We start from the raw sequence: 22,714 nt of genomic DNA on the forward strand, positions 1-22,714 counted from the left end.
TATATATATATATATATATATGATCCCTCTATATGCTGCTTACAAGAGACTCATTTCAGACATAAAGACACCTGCAGACTGAAAGAGGTGATGGGGGCACCTGGATGGCTCAGTCTGCCTTCAGCTCAGGTCATGGTTCCAGGGTCCTGGGATCAAGCCCCACATTAGGCTCCCTGCTGAGCAGGGAGCCTGCATCTCCCTCTCCCTATGCCACTCCCCCTGCTTGTGTTCTCTCCCTCTCTTGCTCTCTCACTCAAATAAATAAATAAAATCTTAAAAAAGAAAGAAAGAAAGAAAGAAAGAAAGAAAGAAAGAAAGAAAAGAAAGAAAGAAAGAAAGAAAGAAAGAGAAAGAAAGAAAGAAAAAAGAAAGAAAGAAAGAAGAAAGAAAGAAAGCAAAAGAGAGAAAGAAAAAGAGAGAAAGAAAGTGACGGGATGGAGAACCATCTATCATGCTAATGAACACCAAAAGAAAGCTGGAGTAGCCATACGTATATCAGACAAATTAGATTTGTGGGGAGGGGTAATTTAAATTCAATTTAGTTAACATATAGTGCATTATCAGTTTCAGGGGTAGAATTTAGTGATTCATCAGTTACATGTAACAACCAGTGTTCCTTACATCAAGTGCCCTCCTTGATGCCCATCACCCAGTTACCCAATTCCCCACCAGCAAACCTCAGTGTGTTCCCTATAGTTAAGAGTCTCTAATGGTCTGCTTCCCTCTCCGTTTTCATCGTTTTATTTTTCCGTCCCCTCCCCTGTGTTCATCGGTTTTGTTTCCTAAATTCCACAAATGAGTGAAATCATATGCTATTTGTCTTTCTCTGACTTATTTTGCTTAGCATAATACCTTCTAGTTCCATCCATGTTGTTGCATATGGCAAGATTTCACTTTTTGATGGCTCAGTAATATTCCAGTGTGTGTGTGTGTGTGTGTGTACACATATACATATATCACATCTTCTTTATCCATTCATCTCTTACTGGACATCTGGGCTCTTTCCATATTTCAGCTATCGTGGACATTGCTGCTATAAACATGGGGGTGCATGTGCCCCTTCAGATCACTATGTTTGTATCCTCAGAGTAAATACCTACTAGTGTGATTCCTGGGTCATAGAGTGGTTCTATTTTTAACTTTTTCAGGAACCTCCATACTGCTTTCCGGAGTGGCTGTACCAGTTTGCATTCCCACCAACAGTGCAAGAGGGTTCCCCTTTCTCCGCATTCTCACATATTTGTTATTTCCTGAGTTCTGACTGGTGTGAGGTGGTACCTCGTTGTTTTGTATTTCCCTGATTCTGAGTGATGTTGGGGACTTTTTCATGTGTCTGTTAACCAGTACCAAAAGACTGGAATTATTCCTTGCATATTTTCAAACCACAATGCTTTGCAACTAAAACCCAATCACAGGAGGAAATTTGGAAGGAACTCAAACACTTTAAAGTTAAAGAGCATCCTACTAAAGAATGAATGGATCAACCAGGAAATTAAAGTTGAAAATTTTAAAAATTGATGGAAACAAATGAAAATGGAAACACAGCTGTTCAAAATCTTTGGGATGCAGCAGACGTGGTCCTAAGAGAGAAGTATATAGCAATACAAGCCTTTCTCAAAAAAGGCCTCAAAGACACTACCTAACCTTACACTTAAAGGAGCTGGAGACAGAACAGCAAATAAAGCCTAAACCCAGCAGGAGAAGAGAAATAATAAAGATTAGAGCAGAAATCAATGAAATAGATACCAAAAGAACAGTAGAACAGATCCATGAAACTAGGAGCTGGTTCTTTGAAAGAATTAATAAGATCGATACACCCCTAACCAGACATATCAAAAAAGAAAATAGAAAGGACCCAAATAAATAAAATCTTGAATGAAAGAGGAGAGATCACAACCAACACCAAGGAAATACAAACAATTTTAAGAACATATGATGAACAACTGTATGCCAACAAATCAGGCGATCTGGAAGACGTGGATGCATTCCTAGAAACTTATGAACTACCAAAAGTGAAACAGGAAAAAATAGAAAGCCTGAACAGACCCATAACCAGCAAGGAAATTGAATCAGTGATCAGAAATCTTCCAACAAACAAAAGTCCTGAGCCAGATGGCTTCCCAGGGGAATTCTACCAGACATTTAAAGAAGTGTCACTTTAAAATGTCTCCAGCTGGGATGCTTGGGTGAGCGGTTAACAGTTAAGCAGTTAAGCAGTAAAGCATTTGCCTTCCACTCAGATCATGATCCCGGGGTCCTGGGATCCAGCCACACAGACACACACACCCCCCCACCGGGCTCCCTGCTCAGCGGGGAGCCTGTTTCTTCTCTTCTGCTGCTCCCTCTGCTTGTTCTCTCTCTGTCCAATAAAATCTTTTTTAAAATGTCAAAAAAAAAAAAAAGAGTTAATACCTATTCTCCTCTAACTGATCCAAAAAATAGAGAAGGAAGGAAAACTTCCAAACTCATTCTACAAAGCCAGAATTACCTTGATTCCAAAACCAGATGAAGAACCCACTAAAACGGAGAATTACAGGCCAATATCCCTAATGAACACGGAGGCCAAAATTTTCAACAAAATACTAGCAAATAAAATTCAACAATACATCAAAAGAATTATTCATCATGATCAAGTTGGCTTTATTCCTGGGCTGCAGGGTTGTCTCAATATTTGCAAATCAATTAATGTGATACAGCACATTAATAAAGGAAAGGGTAAAGGGGTGCCTGGGTGGCACAGCACTTAAGCGTCTGCCTTCGGCTCAGGGCGTGATCCCGGCGTTGTGGGATCGAGCCCCACATCAGGCTCATCCACTATGAACCTGCTTCTTCCTCTCCCACTCCCCCTGCTTCTGTTCCCTCTCTCACTGGCTGTCTCTATCTCTGTCTAATAAATAAATAAAATCTTTTAAAAAAATAAAATAAAATAAAGGGTAAGAACCTTATGATCCTCTCAACAGATGCAGAAAAACATTTGACAAAATCCAGCATTCATTCTTGATTTAAAAAAAAAAAACCCTCAACAAAGTAGGGATACATGGAACATACCTCAACATCATAAAGGCCATATACAAAAGACCCACAGCTAATATCATCCTTGATGGGGAAAAACTAAGAGCCTTTCCCCTATGGTGAGGAACAAGATAACACACTCTCACCATGACTATTTGTATTTGTTTCGTTTTTTTACGTCCTCTCCAATGGAATTTTATTTTTTCAATTTTTTATTTAAATGTAATTAGCCAACATATAGTACATCATTAGTTCATAGTGTAGTGTTCAATGATTCATTAGTTGTATATAACACCCAGTGGTCATCACATCACGTGCCCTCCTTAATGCTTTACCACCCTGAATGCACCCAGTCTCATCTCACCGTAACTACTTAACATAGTACTGGAAGTCTTCCCCTCAGCAATCAGATAACAAAAAGAAATAAAAGGCCTCTACACTGGCAAAGAAGAAGTCAAAATTTCACTATCTGCAGATGACATGATACTCTATGTAGAAAACCCGAAAGACTCCACCAAAAAATTGCTAGAAGTAATACATGAATTCTGCAAAGTCGCAGAATATAAAAATCAATGTGCAGAAATCTGTTGCATTTCTATACACTAATAATGAAGCAGCAGAAAGAGAAATCAAGGAATTGATTCCATTTGCAATTGCACCAAAAACAATAAGATACCTAGGAATCAACCTAACTAAAGAGGTAAAATACCTATACTCTGAAAATTATAGAACACTTATGAAAGAAATTGAGGAAGACACAAGGAAATGGAAAAGTATTCTATGCTTATGGATTTGATAAACAAACATTGTTACAATTTCTATACTACCCAAGGCAATCTACACATTTAATGCAAGCCTATCAGAATACTACCAGCATTCTTCACAGAGCTAGAACCAACAATCCTAAAATTTGTATGGAGCCAGAAAAAAACTTGAATAGCCAAGGCAATCCTGAAAAAGAAAACAAAACTGGAGGCATCACAATTCCAGATTTCAAACTATAATACAAAGTTGTAGTGATCAAGACAGTATGGTACTGGCACAAAAATAGACACATAGATCGATGGAAAAGAACAGAGAACCTAGAAATGGACCCTCAACTCTACGCTCAACTAATCTTCAAAAAAGCTGGAAAGAATATCCAATGGAAAAAGACAGTGTCTTAATCAAATGGTGTTGGGAAAACTGGACAGCAACAGGCAGAAGAATGAAACTGCATCACTTTCTTACACCATACACAACAATAAACTCAAAATGGACAAAAGACCTAAAAGTAAGACAAGAAACCATCAAAATACTAGAGGAGAACATAGGCAGCAACCTCTTTGACCTCAGCCATAGCAACTTCTTACTAGACATGTCACCAGAGACAAGGGAATCAAAAGCAAAAATGAACTACTGGAACTTCATCAAGATAAAAAGCTTCTGCACAGCAAAGGAAAGTATCAACAAAACTAAAAGACAGGCTATGGAATAGAAGATATTTGTAAATGACATCTGATAAAGGGTTAGTATCCAAAATCTATAAAGAACTTATCAAACTCAACACCCAAAAAATAAATAATCCAATCAAGAAATGGGCAGAAGACATGAATAGACACTTTTCCAAAGAAGACAGTTGGCTAACAGTCACACTACAGCAAAAACTAATGATGTACTAAATGCTGGCTAATTGAACATAATGAAAGAAAGAAAGAAAGAAAGAAAGAAAGAAAGAAAGAAAGAAAGAAAGAAAGAAAGAAAGAAAAAGAAAGAAAGAGAAAGAAAAAGAAAAGATGCTCAGCATCACTCAGCATCAGGGAAATACAAATAAAACCCATGATGACGTAATGCTCAATGATTTGTTAGTGGCATTTAACACCCAGCGCTTATCACAAGTGCCCTCCTTAATACCCATGACCCGGCTTCCCCATCCTCCCACCCCACCCCCCTTGTAACCCTCAGTTTGTTTCCCAGAGTGCAGAGTCTTTCATGGTTTGTCTCCCTCTCTGATTTCTATATGCTGGCTAACTGAACATAATAAAAACAAAAACAAAAAAGAATGATGATGTCAGAATGGCTAGAATTAACAACACAAGAAACAGTAGGTGTTGGCAAGGATGCGGAGAAAGGGAAAGACTCTTGCGCTGTTGGTGGGAATGCAAACTGGTGTAGCCACTGTGGAAAACAGTATGGAGGTTCCTCAAAAAGTTAAAAATAGAGCTACCCTACGATCCGACAATTGCACTTCTAAGTATTTACCTAAATAATACAAAAATACAGACTCAAAGGGGCACATGCACCCCGATGTTTACCGCAGCATTATCAACAATAGCCAAACTACGGAGAGAGTCCTAATATCCATCAACTGATGAGTGGATAAAGAAGATGTAATATTCCTCAGCCACCAAAAGAATGAAATCTTGCCGCTTGCCACAACGTGGATGGAGCTAGATTGTATTATGCTAAGCGAAATAAGCCAGTGAGAGAAAGACAAATACCAGTGATTTCACTCGTATGTGGAATTTAAGAAACAAAATAGATAAACATATTGGAAAGCAGGGGAAAAGGACAGAGGGAAACACACCATGAGAGACTCTTAGCAATTGAGAACAAACTGAGGGTTGATGGAGGGAAGGGTGGGGAATGGGCTAGACGGGTGATGGGTATTAAGGAGGCCATTTGTTATGATGAAGCCTGGGTGTTGTAAGTAATTAACCAGTGAATTCTACTCCTGAAAACAATATTGCACTGTATGTTAACTAGAATTTAAATTAAAGAATTTTTAAATTAAAATAGAATAAAATAAAATGATCAGTAGGATGTTATGGGGCAAAGCATATCTGGACTTTCAAAAGAAACTTCCAAAGCTGAAGACTGCATTGGGAATGCCTTTCACAATTGTTTGAAACTGCCTTTAGAGAGTTTAACAGCAGTGACCAACACAAGAAATAAAAGAGCATCAGAAAATGAAACAGCAGGTTTCTTTGTTACCTGCCACCTTAACTCAGGGAAAGCTAATACCAGGCCAAGGACCCCTGGAGGATGAGATCAGCACCAGGTAAGAAATTCAGGTTTCTTGGACCCTAAAGGATGCCCCCGTTTAGGGTCTCATCGATGTGTCTATTGTAAAGAAGAGGGCCACTGGAAAAGAGGATGCCCCAGGCTCATGAGGTATCTTAAGGACAGAGTCCCATAATGCCCAACAGATACCTGGATTGGTTAATAGTCACCAAGAATGAAGGGACCCAAGGTTTCCTTTAAACCTTGCACAGCCTGTCGTCATATCCCACAAGTAACCCCAGATAAAAATGGCAATGGGAAATAAACTCATAGATTTTTTTTTATCGATACCAGGGCCACATATTCAGTACTGAACATTTGGCTCTCTCAGCCCCCAAACCAAACTATAGCCGTGCAAGGAGTTTTGGAAGAAGTATTGACTAAAACCTTCCTACAACCACTAGAATGCCGAATGGTACAAACTCACCTCAAACGCAGCTTTCTGAATATGCCTAAATGTCGCAGCCCTTTCTTTACTGGGATGTGATCTGTTAACTAAACCAAACGCTGAAGTCACAGAGCAAGCTTGTGCCTTTCAAGCAATGCTACTACATCAAAGCAGAGAAGTTCTATTAGAGCTGCCGGAAGAAATCATCTGAGAGGTTGAGATCAGATGTTTGGGTAGATGGGAAGCCAGGACGAGCAAAATCAGGGACGCCTGTACATGTTAAGTTTTGTAATGGGGTTAAGATTCCAGACCTCAGAGAGTACCCATTAAAGAACAAGCTAAAAGAGGAATTCAGCCCTTTCTCTGTCTTAGAATTTGGCCTCATCCACCTTTGCCAATCCCCATACAATATCCCTATTTTGCCTGTACAGATTTAAGGGCCAAATTGTAGGGGATATCCACCCGGTGGTAACGAATCCATATACTCTCTTAATAACCTTGTCTGGAGAATTTCAATAGTTTGCTGTTCTTGGATATAAAACATGCATTCTTTTGCATCCTTCTCGGTTCAGACTCCCAGAAACTGTTTGCACTTGGGAAACCCTGAGACTGGGAATAAGCAGCCATATTGCTGGATGGTCCTTCCCCAAGGCTTTGAGAACTCCCTCACCACTTGGGGGAAAGTCTTAGCCACAGACTTAAGGCACCTTCAATTATAAGGAGGAACCCTCCTTCAATATTTAGTTGTTATTTTGGTCGCAAGCAAGACTAGAGAAGCCTCAGACCAAAATATGATTTTGACGCTAAACTTTCTGGATGAGCAAGGCTAAAAGTCTCAGAGAGAAAGACTCTAATCTCTCAAACATCTGTTAAATATCTGGGCTTTGAACAGTCACAGGGACAAAGGAATCTGCTCCCAACAGGAGGGAAGCATTAGTGAGGGTCACATGCTTACTACTAAAAGACAATTGCATAAATTCCTAGGTATGGCTAGATTTTGCCATATCTGGATTCCTGATTTTGGACTCATTACTAAACCCCTCTATGAAATCCTTAAAGGAGGAAACAATGAGCCTCTTGAATGGACTAGAGAATGCCATAAGGCATTCCAAGTTATTAAAGAAAAGCTACTCATAGCTCCTGCTTCAGGCCTTCCAGATATCAGGAAGCCCTTTGATTGCTCTGTCCATGAGAGGCAGGGGATCGGTTTTGGTAGTGCTGATGAGGGAACAGAAGGCAAGCTGAGGACAAAGCAGAAACTGACACCCCACAACCCCCACCCCCCCATGTATGTTACAGTCCTCAGGCACTCCTGGCCGCCCTAAAGGAAAAAGATAGTTAAGTATAGAGACCACAATCTTATAAGACTTGAGTTTCCCTCGGTTTACAAATGTCTTAGCAATCTACAAGAACAAAGCATTTCTATCAATAACTAGCTTCCGGAAGGAAATGTAAATACAATTGAATGTCTTTGTAACTTGCAGCCCAATGACAGATAGTTGAAGCAGGCAGAGTGTAATATTCCTCCCGGAAGTTCCCAACTATGGTCATGTTAATGCCTTACTAGAGGGGTAAACAACCTTAACTTGACGATGGCAAGGCCTCCAGTATCCTGTGAGTCTTCTTTAATGTATGAAAGTATTTTCTCAGCCTCCCTTTTCCTTACCTCCCCCACCCCATGGTATATAATCAGCCACCCCTCACAACCCGGGGCAGCAGCTCTTTCTGCCCAAGGGTCCTGTCCCCGTGCTTTAATAAACCATCATTTTGCACCAAAGACGGCTCAAGAATTCTTTCTTGGCGATGAGCTCCAGACTCCATCCCACTGAACCTCACCTATATTCCACAACCTCATCAGTGCTAACTCAGAATTTGGACAACATAAAAACAACTGTTGCCTATTTTTCAAAATAATTTGATCTAATAGCTAAGGGATGGTCCATATGTTTGAGAACAATGACAGCCGCTTGTGATTACAAGAAGTAGAAAAATTCGCTGTGGGGCAGCCTACCGCGCTTCATACTCCACATAATGTCTCCCCCTACTGGAACAAAAGGGTGGCTACTGGCTCACCTCTAAAAGATTAGGCAAATAGGCTGTCCTATTAGACAATCCCAAAGGTACTTTGAAAGTCCGAGCCTCAGCAATCAGACAACAAAAAGAAATAAAAGATATTCAAATTGGCAAAGAAGTCAAACTCTCCCTCTTTGCAGATGACATGATACTTTGTGTGGAAAACCCAAAAGACTCCACCCCGAAATTACTAGAACTCATACAACAATCCAGCAACGTGGCAGGATACAAAATCAATGCACAGAAATCAGTTGCTTTTCTATACACTAACGATGTAACTGTAGAAAGAGAAATTAAGGAATCAATTCCATTCAAAATAGCACCAAAAACCATAAGATACCTAGGAATAAACCTAACTAAAGAAGTAAAGGATCTATACTCTAGGAACTACAAAACACTTACGAAAGAAATTGAGAAAGACACAAAAAGATGGAAAAATATTCCATGCCCATGAATTGGAAGAATAAACATTGTTAAAATGTCTATCCTGCCCAGAGCAATTTACACCTTCAATGCCATCCCTATTAAAGTACCATTGGCATTTTTCAAAGAGCTGGAACGAACAATCCTAAAATTTGTATGGAGTCAGAAAAGACCCCGAGTCGCGAAAGGAATGATGAAAAAGAGAAACAAAGCTGGGGCATCACGTTAACCTGACTTCAAGCTATATTACAAAGCTGTGATTACCTAGACAACGTGGTACTGGCACAAAAACAGACACATAGGCCCATGGAAGAGAATAGACAGCCCAGAAATGGACCCTCAACTCTATGATCAACTAGTCTTTGACAAAGCAGGAAAAAATATCCCATGGAAAAAAGACAATCTCTTCAATAAATGGTGCTGGGAAAATTGGACAGCTATATACAGAAGAATGAAACTGGATCATTCCTTTTCACCATACACAAAGATAAACTCAAAATGGATGAAAGACCTCAATGTGAGACAGGAATCCATCAAAACCCTAGAGGAGAAAATAGGCAGTAACCTCTTCAATACCGGCCACAGCAACTTCTTACCAGACACATCTCCAAAGTCAAGGGCAACAAAAGCAAAAACGAACTTTTGGGACTTCATCAAGATAAAAAGCTTAAAAAGCTTCTGCACAGCCAAGGAAACAGTCAACAAAACAAAGAGGCAACCCACAGAATGGGAGAAGATATTTGCAAATGGCATTACAGATAAAGGGGTGGTATCCAAGATCTATAAAGAACTTTTCAAAATCAACACTCAAAAAACTAATAACCCAGTCAAAAAACGGGCAGAAGACATGAACAGACACTTTGCCAAAAAAGGCATACAAACGGCTAATAGACACATGAAAAAATGCTCAACATCATTAGCCATCAGGGAAATACAAATCAAAACCACAATGAGATACCACCTTACACCAGTTAGAATGGCAAAAATTAACAAGGCAGGAAACAACAAATGTTGGAGAAGTTGTAAAGAAAGGAGAACCCTCTTATACTGTTGGTGGGAATGCAAGTTCATACAACCACTTTGGAAAATAGTATGGAGGTTACTCAAGATATTAAGAATAGAGCTACCCTGTGAACCAACAATTGCACTACTGGGTATTTACCCCAAAGATACAGACGTAGTGAAAAGAAGGGCCACATGCATCCCAATGTTCATAGCAGCAATGTCCACAATAGCCAAACTGTGGAAGGAGCCAAGATGCCCTTCCAACAGACAAATGGATAAAGAAGATGTGGTCCATATATACAATGGAATATTACTCAGCCATCAGAAAGGATGATTACCCAATATTTGCATCAACATGGATGGAACTGGAGGAGATTATGCTAAATGAAATAAGTCAAGTAGGGAAAGGCAATTATCATATAGTTTCACTCATCTCTGGAACATAAGGAATAGCATGAAGGACATTAGAAAAAGGAAGGAAGGGAAAACTGAAGGCGGGGGAAACAGAGGGGAAGACGAACCATAAGAGACTATGGACTCTGGGAAACAAACTGAGGGCTTCAGAGGGGAGGTGGGTGGGGGAATGGGATAGGCCAGTGATGGGTAGTAAGGAGGGCATGTATTGCATGGAGCACTCGGTGTTATATGCAAATAATGAATCATGAAACACTACATCAAACAATAATGATGTACTGTACAGTGACTAACATTAACTAATAATAAAAAAAAAGAACAGAACAAAATGGAAAAAGAAAGAAAGGAAAGAAGAAAGAAAGAAAGAAAGAAAGAAAGAAAGAAAGAGAAAGAAAGAAAGTGAAAGAAAGAAAGAAAGAAAGAAAAAGAAAATGTCTCAACTAATGAATCATTGAACATTATATCAAAAACTAACGATGTACTATACCTTGGCTAATCGAATTTAAATTAAAAAAAGAGAGTGGTCTCCACCTTGAACCCAGCCACCTTGCTCCCCACCAACACTGAGGGACCCACACATGACTGTATACAAATAATTAAACAAGTTTATTCTAGCCTGACTCGATGGATCTGCCATTGGAAAATTATGACCTTGAGATGTTCATAGACTGCAACAGTACAGTATGGTTCAAGGACAATAAAGAACTGGGTATACAGTGGTGACCCATCAGCAAACATTAGAAGTAGAAACCCTCCCACCAAGCATCTCCACTCAGAAAGCTCAGACCATAGCTCTCATAAGAGCCTCCAGAGAGGTAAGGACAAGACGTGATTGTTTTTACTGATTCTAAATATACCTTTTTGGCAGTCTATGCACATGGAGCCATGTGGAAGGAAGGAAGGTTGTTAATTTCAGGAAATAGAGAAATTAAACATGCCAAAGAGATTTTAGAAGTTACTAGAAGTTGTTTTGGAATTCAAGGAGGTAGCTATTGTCCACTGCTGGGGACACCAGAAATTGGACTGATTGCCCAAGAGAACAATCAGGCTGATCAAACTGCCAAATTCGCAGCCCCGATGAAAGACTCCCAAACCCTTTATAATGGCTTTAGTACCAGACATAGATTTAACAACATATCAACCCCAATATTCCTCTGAAGACTTAAGAAGAGCTAAGGGATGGATATTTGGACATAATACTGGCACTGAAACTGGTTGGAAATATAAGGAATAAGGAATAATCTTTATCCTAGGACATCTTACGGAAGAGATAATTAGTGATATTCATGAAAGCACTCATTTTGGACAAAATGCTGTTCTGCAATGGATCCAGAAATATATTATGCATCCAAATATTCGAGAACCATTTAAAAGATGGTCCAAAACTGTGACATTTGTGCCACAAAACAATGTTAGGACTGAACTCCCACCAGTCCTAAAAGGTATATAAGTTACAGTCACCAAACCTGGAGAAGACTAGTAGAAAGACTTTTCCATGATGCCAAAAACAACAGGTAATTTTCAATATTTTCTAGAATTTGTAGACACCTTTACAAGTTGGGTTGAGGGTTTTTCATGCCATTCAGAGAAGTTTTCAGAAGCTGTCAAGAAACTTCTTAAATGAAATCATTCCTAGGTTTGGATTGCCACAAACAATTCAGAGTGACAATGGAGGATCATTTGTGGCAAAAGTCACACAAGCAGGGCATTCAATGGAAATTATATACTTCCTGGAGATCCCAATAGACTGGGGAAAACAGAAAAAAAATGAACCATATGCTTAAAAAAAAACTTTGATAAAAATCTGCCAAGAAACCAACTTAAATTGGGGAAAATTCTGACCATTGCTCCACTTCAGGTAAAAGTGGCCCCTAAAATTAGGCTTGGTTTAATCCGCTATGAAATGTTTTATGAAGGTCACCTTCTACACTCTTTTCATGGCTTCGAGTTCCTGATGGGGCTCATGTTAGGGAATTGGATACTATCAGGTACATTCAATTTGGGGGAAATATTCTAAGTACTATACATAAGTTTGCTTCTAGAAGGTTGATATATTCCACAGATGGACTCTTATACCACTTGAATCCTCAAGACTTGGTGTTATTAAAGACCGAGAGGACCAACTCCAACCTCAGTGGACAGCACCTTCTTAGGTGCTGTTGACCACCATTCTTCAGTGAAACTAAAGAGAATTAAGCTATAGATTTATCACACTCAAATTAAGCTGGTTCCACAAGAATCCACGGGTTTTCTATGCCCTTTCAGCAAGAGGAACATGGGAAAGAACACTGCTTGGACCAGTGAACTTGTGACGAACCTGGAACTGTTATTTAGGAGAGCTGGTCTGAAGAAAGCAATCGATAAGTAACAAATAACCTATGACTTATTAATAGTTTATACGCTATGAATGTTATTCCCTTTTCTCTTTGCATTTTCCTATTGGTTACAACCTCTCACGCTTGGAAAGATAATTCCATGATTAGGATTTCTCAAACATTAGCCAAGGTTGGCAATCTTTCTTGCTGCTGGATATGTCACCCCACACCCCAGCAGTGACCCAATAGTAATGTCTGTAACCAACTTTTCTCTGGTTCCTAATTTTTCAATACGTCTAAATTGATGCATTCCATTAGCTTATAGTCAGGTTAATCAAGCCAGCCTCCCCCACTGCTCCCATCCCTTGTTTTCTCCTAGCTAACCCAAAATATGGACCTTTCACATTCAGTGATAGGAATCCACCCCAAGAAGCTCGTCATTCTCATGTTTACAATATAATCATCGCAGTTAATAATTTCACCTCTTGTAAATTTAACTGACCCTTTTTCCTTTTGCCACCTTTCAGAGATTTGGGGGGAATACGCTGTTTTAACAAAAGTTACTCATCTTGCCCTGCTGCTCTCTGTACAACGCTGCAAACTAAAAAAACTTGACCACATGAGGCCCCCACGCTCCTTCCTGTATAACGTCTTACCAGTTACACCAAACTTAACTATATTCTTCTTGGTTTCAAGTGATACTTTCAATGATTCTGCAAAGTGAAAGTATTAGCCCCCATAAATTAAGAGGAGTGCTATGTGAACCCCTACATTACATTTTTGTCTGTGGACATCAATACTTCCCTTAGCGATATGAACGTTCGAATGGGTGAAGAATGAAGGTACTTGTCTTTTAGGATGTCTGGTCATGCCATTTTTCACATATAATTCTAATAAAATCAGCCATTGGACCAGTTCTCTCAACTATTCTACAGGTTAAAGAGAGAAATCACAAAATATTCTGATTATCTTCCCAGAAATCAAGAAGATGGAATTTGGTACATGTTCGGGAGAACATTACTGCCATGGTGGGGAATGGCATCACATGAACATACAATTAGAAATTTTTCAATAGGGGGCGCCTGGGTAGCGCAGTCGTTAAGCGTCCCTTCAGCTCAGGGCATGATCCCGACGTTCTGGGATCGAGCCCCACATCAGGCTTCTCCGCTGGGAGCCTGCTTCTTCCTCTCCCACTCCCCCTGCTTGTGTTCCCTCTCTCGCTGGCTGTCTCTGTCAAATAAATAAATAAAATCTTTTTAAAAAATTCTTTTTTCAATAACTTTAGTAATTATAGCAAATGAAGCTGCCCAAGCCAAGTAGCCCAACAAAAGGCCTTAGACTCTTCGGTCAGCATAGTTTCAGATAATATAATTGCTTTAGATTATATTTTAGCAGAGCAAGGTGTTTGTGTAGAAGCGAATTCATCCTGTGGCACATATATTAATGCTTCCTCAGAAATTGAAGTCTGCCTTCACGAAAATAAGAAAATGAGCTACTTGGTTACAATGAATCTCCCCTGAAGACTCAGATTCAGATTTGGACTGGTGCTCACAGGTATTTTCTTGGATCCTCCAAGAAATTAAGTTAATTTTCCTAGGATTACTCATATTTGGAATATCCACATTCCTAACTCTCCTTCTTTGCTACTTAATCATAAAATGTAATATAAAATGTTGTACTAATGACGTACTGTATGGTGACTAACATGACAATAAAATATTAATTAATTAAGTAATTAATTAAAAAGAAAAAACAACAAATAAAAACCAAAAAAAAAAGTACAAAAGTACTGATAGTGCAGAATGTTGGCTTACAAACTGGAATAAAGGAATATTTCCAAATGAGTACAAAAAGTTTCTGTTCCTCTAACCCTGATCTCCTTACTATCTCAGCAGGAAGCAGCTAGAGCTGTCATCTTCCCAATTGCCTCAAGAGTGAGGAATGATCAAAAGACAGTGGGGATAGAAACCAGTAACCAAAGAGTTAATGGGACTAATAAGGGCAACTGCAAATTTTTACCCAAATCTGCTTGTTCTCAGAATGCAGCCTGCCACTATGTTTCTATAGAATCTTGCCTGACGCCGTGATAACAGAATATTGATTTAGTTGCCGTACAGAGACTCAAGGCTTCACTAAGAAAATGACCAAAACCAGTCAAGACCACTGACTGTCTCTGAGCATGCCCAAGTGTCCAATGGATGAAATTTTTTTTTTAAAGATTTTATTTATTTATTTATTTGACAGAGAGACAGCCAGCGAGAGAGGGAACACAAGCAGGGAGAGTGGGAGAGGAAGAAGCAGGCTCATAGAGGAAGAGCCTGATGTGGGGCTCGATCCCAGAACGCCAGGATCATGCCCTGAGCCGAAGGCAGACGCTTAACCACTGTGCCACCCAGGTGCCCCCAATGGATGAACTTTTGACATAGAAAGTCCTAAAATCCCACCCTCGGATCACGTTAAGGATGACATTTTCTGGTTATGGATTGCATGAAAACACATACAGAAGCTTCTAGCAGGCACAGATAGCAAAATCAACCCTCCCTTACTTATTAATTTCCTTTGTCTGATTCTGAAGTCACATAGCTCCTCTCCCCTATAACCGGACCCTTTTTATTTGCCTTAAGAATCTCTGACTTTCCAATTAGAGGGGATAAATTTGAGGCTGGCTTTCCTGTTTCCTGGTTTGGCTGTCTCTTCAATAAACCCTTTCCTTGCTTCATATTCAACGTCTCAGTGATTGACTTTGCTGTGCATCGGGCATACAGACTTAGGTCTGGTTACCAAAGTATGCAAAATCCTGATCTAGAGTAACCAATAAATTCAACTCTTTCTCATACAGAACAGTGTTTTAAAATATTTGAAGGTCAAGATATGCTTTCTTTAAAAGGAATATTGATATGATGTGGAATACAAAGAAATTTAAGGCAGTCCCCCCTCTCTCTCCACATTAGCAGCCTTGTGGGAACTCGTTCCTGATAGTCAGTGTCTCTAAAATGCAATACCAAGAGTCGAACACAGTATGGGCCAAAGCAAGCCCCAGAAACATGACCATATCCATCCAACCATGATCAGCCCAGACCTCTTGGCTTACAAGAGGTCGCTAAGCAATGGCAGCACCTGCCTGAGCTTTGAACCCAGCACAGGAGTTTCTGCTGATCTCCAGCCATCAGCTGCTTTCTTCCCCAGAAAGAAATACCTTGATCTCTGCCACGCGTCGATAAGACAGCCCTGGCGGGTAGAAGAGAGTGACTGTGGTTCCATAGGAGTCCTCACCATCATTCCACACCATCACTTTCATATTCAGCTCCAGGGTACTCCCCACCAACAGGGTCTCCAAGCTAGATGTTGGGGTAGAGGGCAGGAGATGGTTCTGGGACTGGGGCTAGAAATGGTCTGGGGATGAAACACAGAGTGGGGAGGTAGGGGAGAAATAGAGGACAGGTTGCCTTTCTGAGCACAGGCTAGAAATGTTAGGGAGAGCCAGAGCAAGAGCTCCAGTTTCCAGAAGAGGAGCTGGGGAACCAGGGCAGGTCTAAGGGAGTGGTAGCTCACCCTGAGAAGCCAAAGGAGATGCCAAGGTCATCCTGGCAGACATGGTCAGTTCCACAATTCTTCTCAAAGGGGAGCTGAGAGGGAAAGCAAACAGGGTTTTCCCCAAGATCTGGAGTCCACGCCCTCTACTCCCTTCTGGAAGATTCCAACACCAGGACTTACAGAGGCTGTGTAATATCTCTGAGCATCCACAGCCAACATAGGCCGGAGGTTTCCAAAGGAAGGGATAGGCTTGCCCACCAGGGAGAAGTTGAGACGCAAGGTGATGGGGGTCACTGTGTCCTCCACACAGGCCTAGAGGATAGACATTGAAGACAGCAGTGGCTAAGGAATGCATCTTTACAGTCACTAGCTGTGCCCTGTTCCCTCATCTGTAAAATGGGGTAATAATGATACCCAGCTGTGCTCAATTGTTTAAATTCCACCATGAAGAACCTCTCCTTTGCCTGCTTTCTGCCTTAAATTCCTTCCTCACCGTGTCCCACATGGCTCACTCATTCTATTCATGATCTTCCCAAACTTTACCTGATCCAAGAGGTCTCCCAACACCTTCTCTATTCTCCTCCCTGACTTTGTCTTTTTTCAGAGCATTCATCACTACCTGACATCTATTATCTAGGAACTTGATTGTTTTTGGCCTTCTCTCAGAGTTTCCTGTGGGCCTGACTATTTTATCCACTGCCGTGTCCCCAGTGCCTAGGATAGGGCCTATCTCGGAGAAGCAGCTCCTAAAAGAATCCCAGCGCATCACCCCATAGTTCTCTGAAGCAGTGGTACTCTCCTAAAATCCAACTGTGTGGCCTCAGCAGTTGCAGATGACCCATTCATTTATTTCTTTGCTCACTCACTTACTCATGAGCTAACCAGTGTTATATGCCTCCTGCATGCCAGATCCTGTGGGAGGGCTAAGCCATAGTGAGAACCAGAACAATCCCTGTTCCTTCTCTGCCCAGCCCACTGCCAGCCTCAGAATCTCTACCATCCCCAGGACTCCGAGGTCCCCTTACCAGGAGCAGCAACTTGACAGTCTCACAGTGCTGTCGCAGCCCAAGGTCTCGGACACGAGTCAGGTTCCAGGTCTTTGTCTCCTCAAAGATGGCACGGGGATTCTGGCGGCCAGGGTCGAGGGTCAGGTCAAAGGTCACAGAGCTTTGGAGGTTACCTGTAGGGGAAAGGAGGGAATAAGGAGGGCTGAGAGAGCTTGAAACTCCCCAGGTGGACAAGGGTCAGGGCAGGAGACAGGAGTTCTGAGCTGAGGGACTCTAAGGACCAGGGTATCTTGGGTCAGAGAGGCGAGGACTCACCCAGCCGATTCTTGGGACTTTCATCAATATGAAGGCAGACATCGGCATCACCCAGGGTGTTGACAGAGGAGGTCTCTTTCCGACACTCAAACAGAGACCTGGCTATCTCTGAAGGTTTGAATCGGACACTCATCCACACCCTGAGTACAGGTCTGGTCCTATGGGCAGAACACTGAGCTGAGGGCAGGCCCTTGGTCCCAGAAGGGCAAACTGGGATGCGGGTGATGAAGGCTGAAATCCTAGGCAGACTTAGAATGATCTAGAAGTGTCCGAGGTGGATTTTCTCACCTGAGCAGCAGCACCTGTCCCTGGGCCCCCACAGCAAGGTCCACCAGTCCATCCAGGGTAAGGTCCTGACCCCCACTCAGTGACTGCCCAAAATACTGGAGCCTGGGGGAGAGCTGGGAGGCTGAGATCCTCTGGACAGAGAGGGAAAGACAAGTCAGGTTGAGAGTGATGGAAACAAGTTGGAAATCAGCAACAAGAGGAACAGGGAGGTAGGCAAGTGGGAGACAGAAAAAAGAGGTGAGTAGTGAAAAGGAGTGCCTGAAAAGAGGAGGTAGGGTGGGGAAATGATGACCAGAGAAAAGACCCCCTAAGACATAAATGAAGAAGCGGTGATTGAAAGCTTGGCCTGGTGACCTGTGTCTCATTCATTCATTCATCTACTTAGTCTCAAGTCCAACTCTGGCTCTTCTCATGAACCATGAGGCCTTGGGCCAGAATCCAATCTTACTGTGCCTCAGTTTCCTCATATTTCACATGGGGATAATACTACCTTAGAGTTTAGCTGTGAGCAGTAAATGAATTAATGCATATAGTTCTTTGAACAGCAAAGGTCACTAGTCACTGATTATGATGAGTATTGGAGTTAGAAGGGACCTCAGAGCTCAGCTAGCCCCACTTCCCACTTTGCAGACAGTGTCAAGGCCACACAGCCTTTAAGAAGCCAACTCCAGACCTGAAATTAGATCCTCTGACCCCATGCCCAAGGCCCCTTTTTGCTCCCCGGGGCCACCCTATCTCTTCAGAGGACAAGGAGGGAAAGAGTTGGGATGGGAGTGGCTGTACCCGTAAGAAAATTCTATGCTCTGGAAACTTGCCTCCCCTGACGGTTCCTTCTCTTTTATTTCCATTACTCTTATGATGACCAACCCCTTGGAGAAAGTGCCCTTTAAAATCTCTAGGCACTGCTGAACTGGCAAACATTAAGCATAGTAATAATAAAATGCAAGAGAAATTTACCAATTACTAAGGACATCTAGAAAGGAAGAGGCAGGTAGAGATAGCACAAACCCAGTCAAGTGATCTCCCCACATATCCTCAGGTTGGTGTGTGGGCCCAGTGGGCACAAAGCAAGTCCTTCCCAGTCAAGTAATGTGGTGGGATACATCATAGTGGGAAGGAAGAAAATCACGGCGGACCAGCAAATCTGGAAAGATCTCCTCTTACAGTCAAGCCTTTCAGGTATAACTCAAGTGATATTTGCAGTGAGGGTGTTCATAGATATGCCTTTAAACTGCAGCAAGGGGAAGTTAAACCAACTGGTGTGGAATGAATGAGGTTTCTTGACATCAGGTGTTATTGTCAACAAAGCCTTTCGTTCTCTTCTGGAAGTTCCAAGTTCTTCAGAACCCCTTCAATTGTTAAACTGTATTAACAATAGTAGATTATAGGGGGCGCCTGGGTGGCACAGCGGTTGAGCGTCTGCCTTTGGCTCAGGGCGTGATCCCGGCATTCTGGGATCGAGCCCCACATCAGGCTCCTCCGCTATGAGCCTGCTTCTTCCTCTCCCACTCCCCCTGCTTGTGTTCCCTCTCTCGCTGGCTGTCTCTATCTCTGTCAAATAAATAAAATCTTTAAAAAAAAATAGTTGATTATAATACCGTAATACCTATTACATGCCAGGCACAGATGTATATTTATACCATGTATATACCCTATACGCACTAACTCATTTACTCCTCACAGCAGCAGCCCAGTGAGGTCGGTTCTCTTATTATCACCATTTCACAGATGAGGAAACGGAGCACAGAGAGGTGTGCAATGACTAAGATCCTTTAGCCTGAAAGTAACAGTATGGTAGGGATCTTCTCTGATATTTTTTTCCAACAACTTTCTGAGACATTATTCATATGCCATACCATTTACTCTCTTAAAGTATACAACTCAATGGTTTTACGATATTCTCGGTTATGTCACTATCACTTTTAGAACATTTTCATCACCCCCCCAAAAAATCCATACCCCTTATCACTCACCCCCATGTCCTTGATTTTCCTCCGCCACCAGCCCCTGACAACGCCTTATCTACTTTCTGTCTCTATGGATTTACCTGTGTACATTTCACATACATAGAATCATACGATATGAGCCCTTTCCTCAATGGCTTCTTTTACTTAGCATAATGTCTTCAGGGTTCATTCATGTTATAGCAAATACTAGCTCTTCATTCCTTTCATGGCCAAATAATATTCCATTGTATGCATATTTATTACAATGGAATTTATGTGTTCATCAGTTAACGGACATTTGGGTTGTTTCCACCTTTTAGATATCGTCAATAATGCTACTATGAACATGCATGTATAACTTTTTGTGTCGGGATAGGTTTTCAATTCTCTTGGTTCATACAGTATACAATTGCTGGTTCATACAGTAACTACATATAACCTTTTGAGAAACGGTCAGAGGTATTCCAAAGTAGCTGCAGCATTTTATATTCCCACCAGCAGAGTTGGAGGGTACCAAATTTTCCACAGCCTCAGCAACACTTGTTATTATCTGTCCTTTTGGTTTTAGCCATCCCAGTGGATGCGGAAGTGGTGTCTCATTGTGGTTTTGATTTGCTGATGACTGATGACTAATGATGTTTAACATCTTTTCATATGTGTATTGGTCCTTTGTATATCATCTTTGCAGAAATGTCTTTGCCTGGGGCGCCTGGGTGGCTCAGCCGTTCAGCATCTGCCTTTGGCCCAGGGAGTGATCCCGGGGTCCTGGGATCGAGTCCCACATCAGGCTCCTCCGCTATGAGCCTGCTTCTTCCTCTCCCACTCCCCCTGCTTGTGTTCCCTCTCTCACTGGCTGTCTCTGTCTCTGTCAAATAAATAAATAAAATCTTTAAAAAAAAAGAAAGAAAGAAAGAAAGAAACAAAGAAACAAAGAAACAAAGAAACAAAGAAATGTCTTTGCCTATTTTTTAATTGGGACTTTCTTTAACTTTTGCTAAGGGAAGAAGCCCTCCCTTGTCAGGGAACTTTCCCCATAGGGACAGGCATTTGGCAGGACAGTGTACGGCATGAGGAAATGGTCATAGGGCATCCAGGGAGAAGAAGGGGTGAGTAGACAGGCAGACTGAGGCAGCCAGACCTAGACTGGCAGCCGGGAGCCACCAAGAGACCAAGAACTGGGTTAGAAGGCAGGAGATTGGAACCTACCTCATCACCATTCCTGATCCACTATAAACCTTGGACAAGTCAAATCATGGGTATTCTCCATACCCCAGATTTTATGTCTAAAGTGGGTCTGTTAATGCCTGGCCTATGTACCTTGTAAAGCCACTGGGGGATTAAAAGGCCTAAGTGGAGATCTCACTCAAAAATCAAGTCCTCATACAAAGCAGAGAATATACCAGTGTTTTCATTTCTAAAATTCCGCAGATTTTGCATGCTGCCTACAAGGAGCCAGTGCTGGGCAAAGGAAGTAAGATGAGGTAAAGGAGAATTTTCCAGGTGGCAGAATAGAAAACAAGGAGAAGCAAGGGAGAAGTTGTTGTAACAATAGGACCTGTGACCAGGCCTCACCTGACTGTGGGAGGGACTGATGCCCGGTCTTGAGGTTCCATGAAATAGGTAGACAGCACCCCGGCTCTCCTCCTCTCCTGGGGCTCCAATGGCCGCGTCTGTCAGCTTGTCCCCATTCACATCCCCCAGCACTGTCAGGGCTGCCCCAAAGCGGCCCCAGGGGTGGCCCTGCTCCCCACAGAGAATGACCGCACACTGCCACTTAGCCCTCTGCAGAACAAAACCAGTGTCAGGTCCCAACCCAGGCAACCCCTCCATCCCATATCCAGGCCCCACCCAGCCCAGCTCTCATCAGACACTCACCCCCTGGGGGAAGGGGCACACAGACACCTGGCCCCCCTGGCTCGGCTTGTAGTAATGGGGAGCCCCGATGAGGACAAGGTCAGAGCTGCCATCTCTATCCACGTCCACAGCGAGGAGGGAGGCCCCAAAGTAGGAGCCAATCTGCGGAGCAGAGCCTGAAGTCACCCTGCCTTCCCTGACAGTGGCACCCCCTTCAGGGACAGGTCCCACTTCTCCCCAGCCACAGGGACCTTCCCCCCACAGGCCCCCAAACCCCTTCATCTCCTCCCTCTCTGCCCATGGAGACCCTGCCACCCTCATGTTCCACTCTAGCTTCCTCAACACCCAACCTGGGTCCCTGCGACTTCAGCCTTCGGCCTCCATTGCCCGGACGTCTGGGTGAAGATGACAGCCTTCCCAGTATGCTGATGGCGGGGGGCCCCCAGGATCAGGCTCTGGGCCCCCTTCCAAAAGGCCAGCTCAGTGGAGTAACCTGAGGGGGGCAGGCCTCAGCACAAAGTCTTCCTCCCCAGCCCCTGAGCTCCTGCCCTTCCCAGGCAGCTCATCTCCCACCTGTGCCCCCATCCACAGACTTTTCTCACCCAGGTAAGAGTCCCTCATGTCCACATTCTCTTGAGACATGTTGATGAAAGTGGGGCTCTTGTTTGGGGGGTACAGGAAGGCACCTCCGGACCAGCCGAAGCTCCCCACAGCCCCCAGAACTGGTCCATCCTGGGAGGAGAGGATTCCAGGGCTGAGCAAGTCTGAGCCAAAAGAAGACAGCCTGTTCCAAGGCAATGCCCACCATTGACTCTGCTCCGTATTTGGAATTCTCTTCCTCCACTCTCTTATCTAACACCCCTCCCTACCTTCCCTCCTCCCACTTCTCCCTCCTCCTACATCAATAGCCTGAAAGGGGCCCCACTCACAGGTGTGAACACAGCGCTGAAGCCCTCCTGGGACATCTCCAATTCAAAGGAACTACTGCTTGAGGTCTGCGTACCTGGGGAAAGGCAGGACACCTGTGTTCCAGAAGGAAAGATAGGCTTTGCCAAGTCTGAGGACACCTCAGCTTGAGAGGATCTAATGTTGGAGATT

At 42.7% G+C, this 22,714-nt stretch overlaps 1 protein-coding gene across 3 annotated transcripts in view; it reads right to left on the reverse strand.

Moving 5' to 3' along the window:
- Window positions 1-22,714, reverse strand: part of LOC100475083 (integrin alpha-X) — a 50,393-nt gene that overhangs the window by 18,780 nt on the left and 8,899 nt on the right. For all 3 annotated transcript variants that reach the window (XM_002924749.4, XM_034670076.1, XM_011231727.3), the window contains 11 exons: window positions 22,546-22,619; window positions 22,219-22,348; window positions 21,967-22,109; window positions 21,638-21,778; window positions 21,335-21,544; window positions 17,817-17,947; window positions 17,529-17,686; window positions 17,232-17,386; window positions 16,387-16,518; window positions 16,225-16,298; window positions 15,869-16,010 (listed from right to left, as the gene is read on the reverse strand). In XM_002924749.4, the coding sequence (XP_002924795.3) occupies window positions 15,869-16,010; window positions 16,225-16,298; window positions 16,387-16,518; window positions 17,232-17,386; window positions 17,529-17,686; window positions 17,817-17,947; window positions 21,335-21,544; window positions 21,638-21,778; window positions 21,967-22,109; window positions 22,219-22,348; window positions 22,546-22,619 (1,490 nt within the window). The remainder of the gene's footprint in view (window positions 1-15,868; window positions 16,011-16,224; window positions 16,299-16,386; window positions 16,519-17,231; window positions 17,387-17,528; window positions 17,687-17,816; window positions 17,948-21,334; window positions 21,545-21,637; window positions 21,779-21,966; window positions 22,110-22,218; window positions 22,349-22,545; window positions 22,620-22,714) is intronic.

This window comes from Ailuropoda melanoleuca, chromosome 10 (genome assembly GCF_002007445.2).
Source record: "Ailuropoda melanoleuca isolate Jingjing chromosome 10, ASM200744v2, whole genome shotgun sequence".
Taxonomy (NCBI): Eukaryota; Metazoa; Chordata; class Mammalia; order Carnivora; family Ursidae; genus Ailuropoda; species Ailuropoda melanoleuca.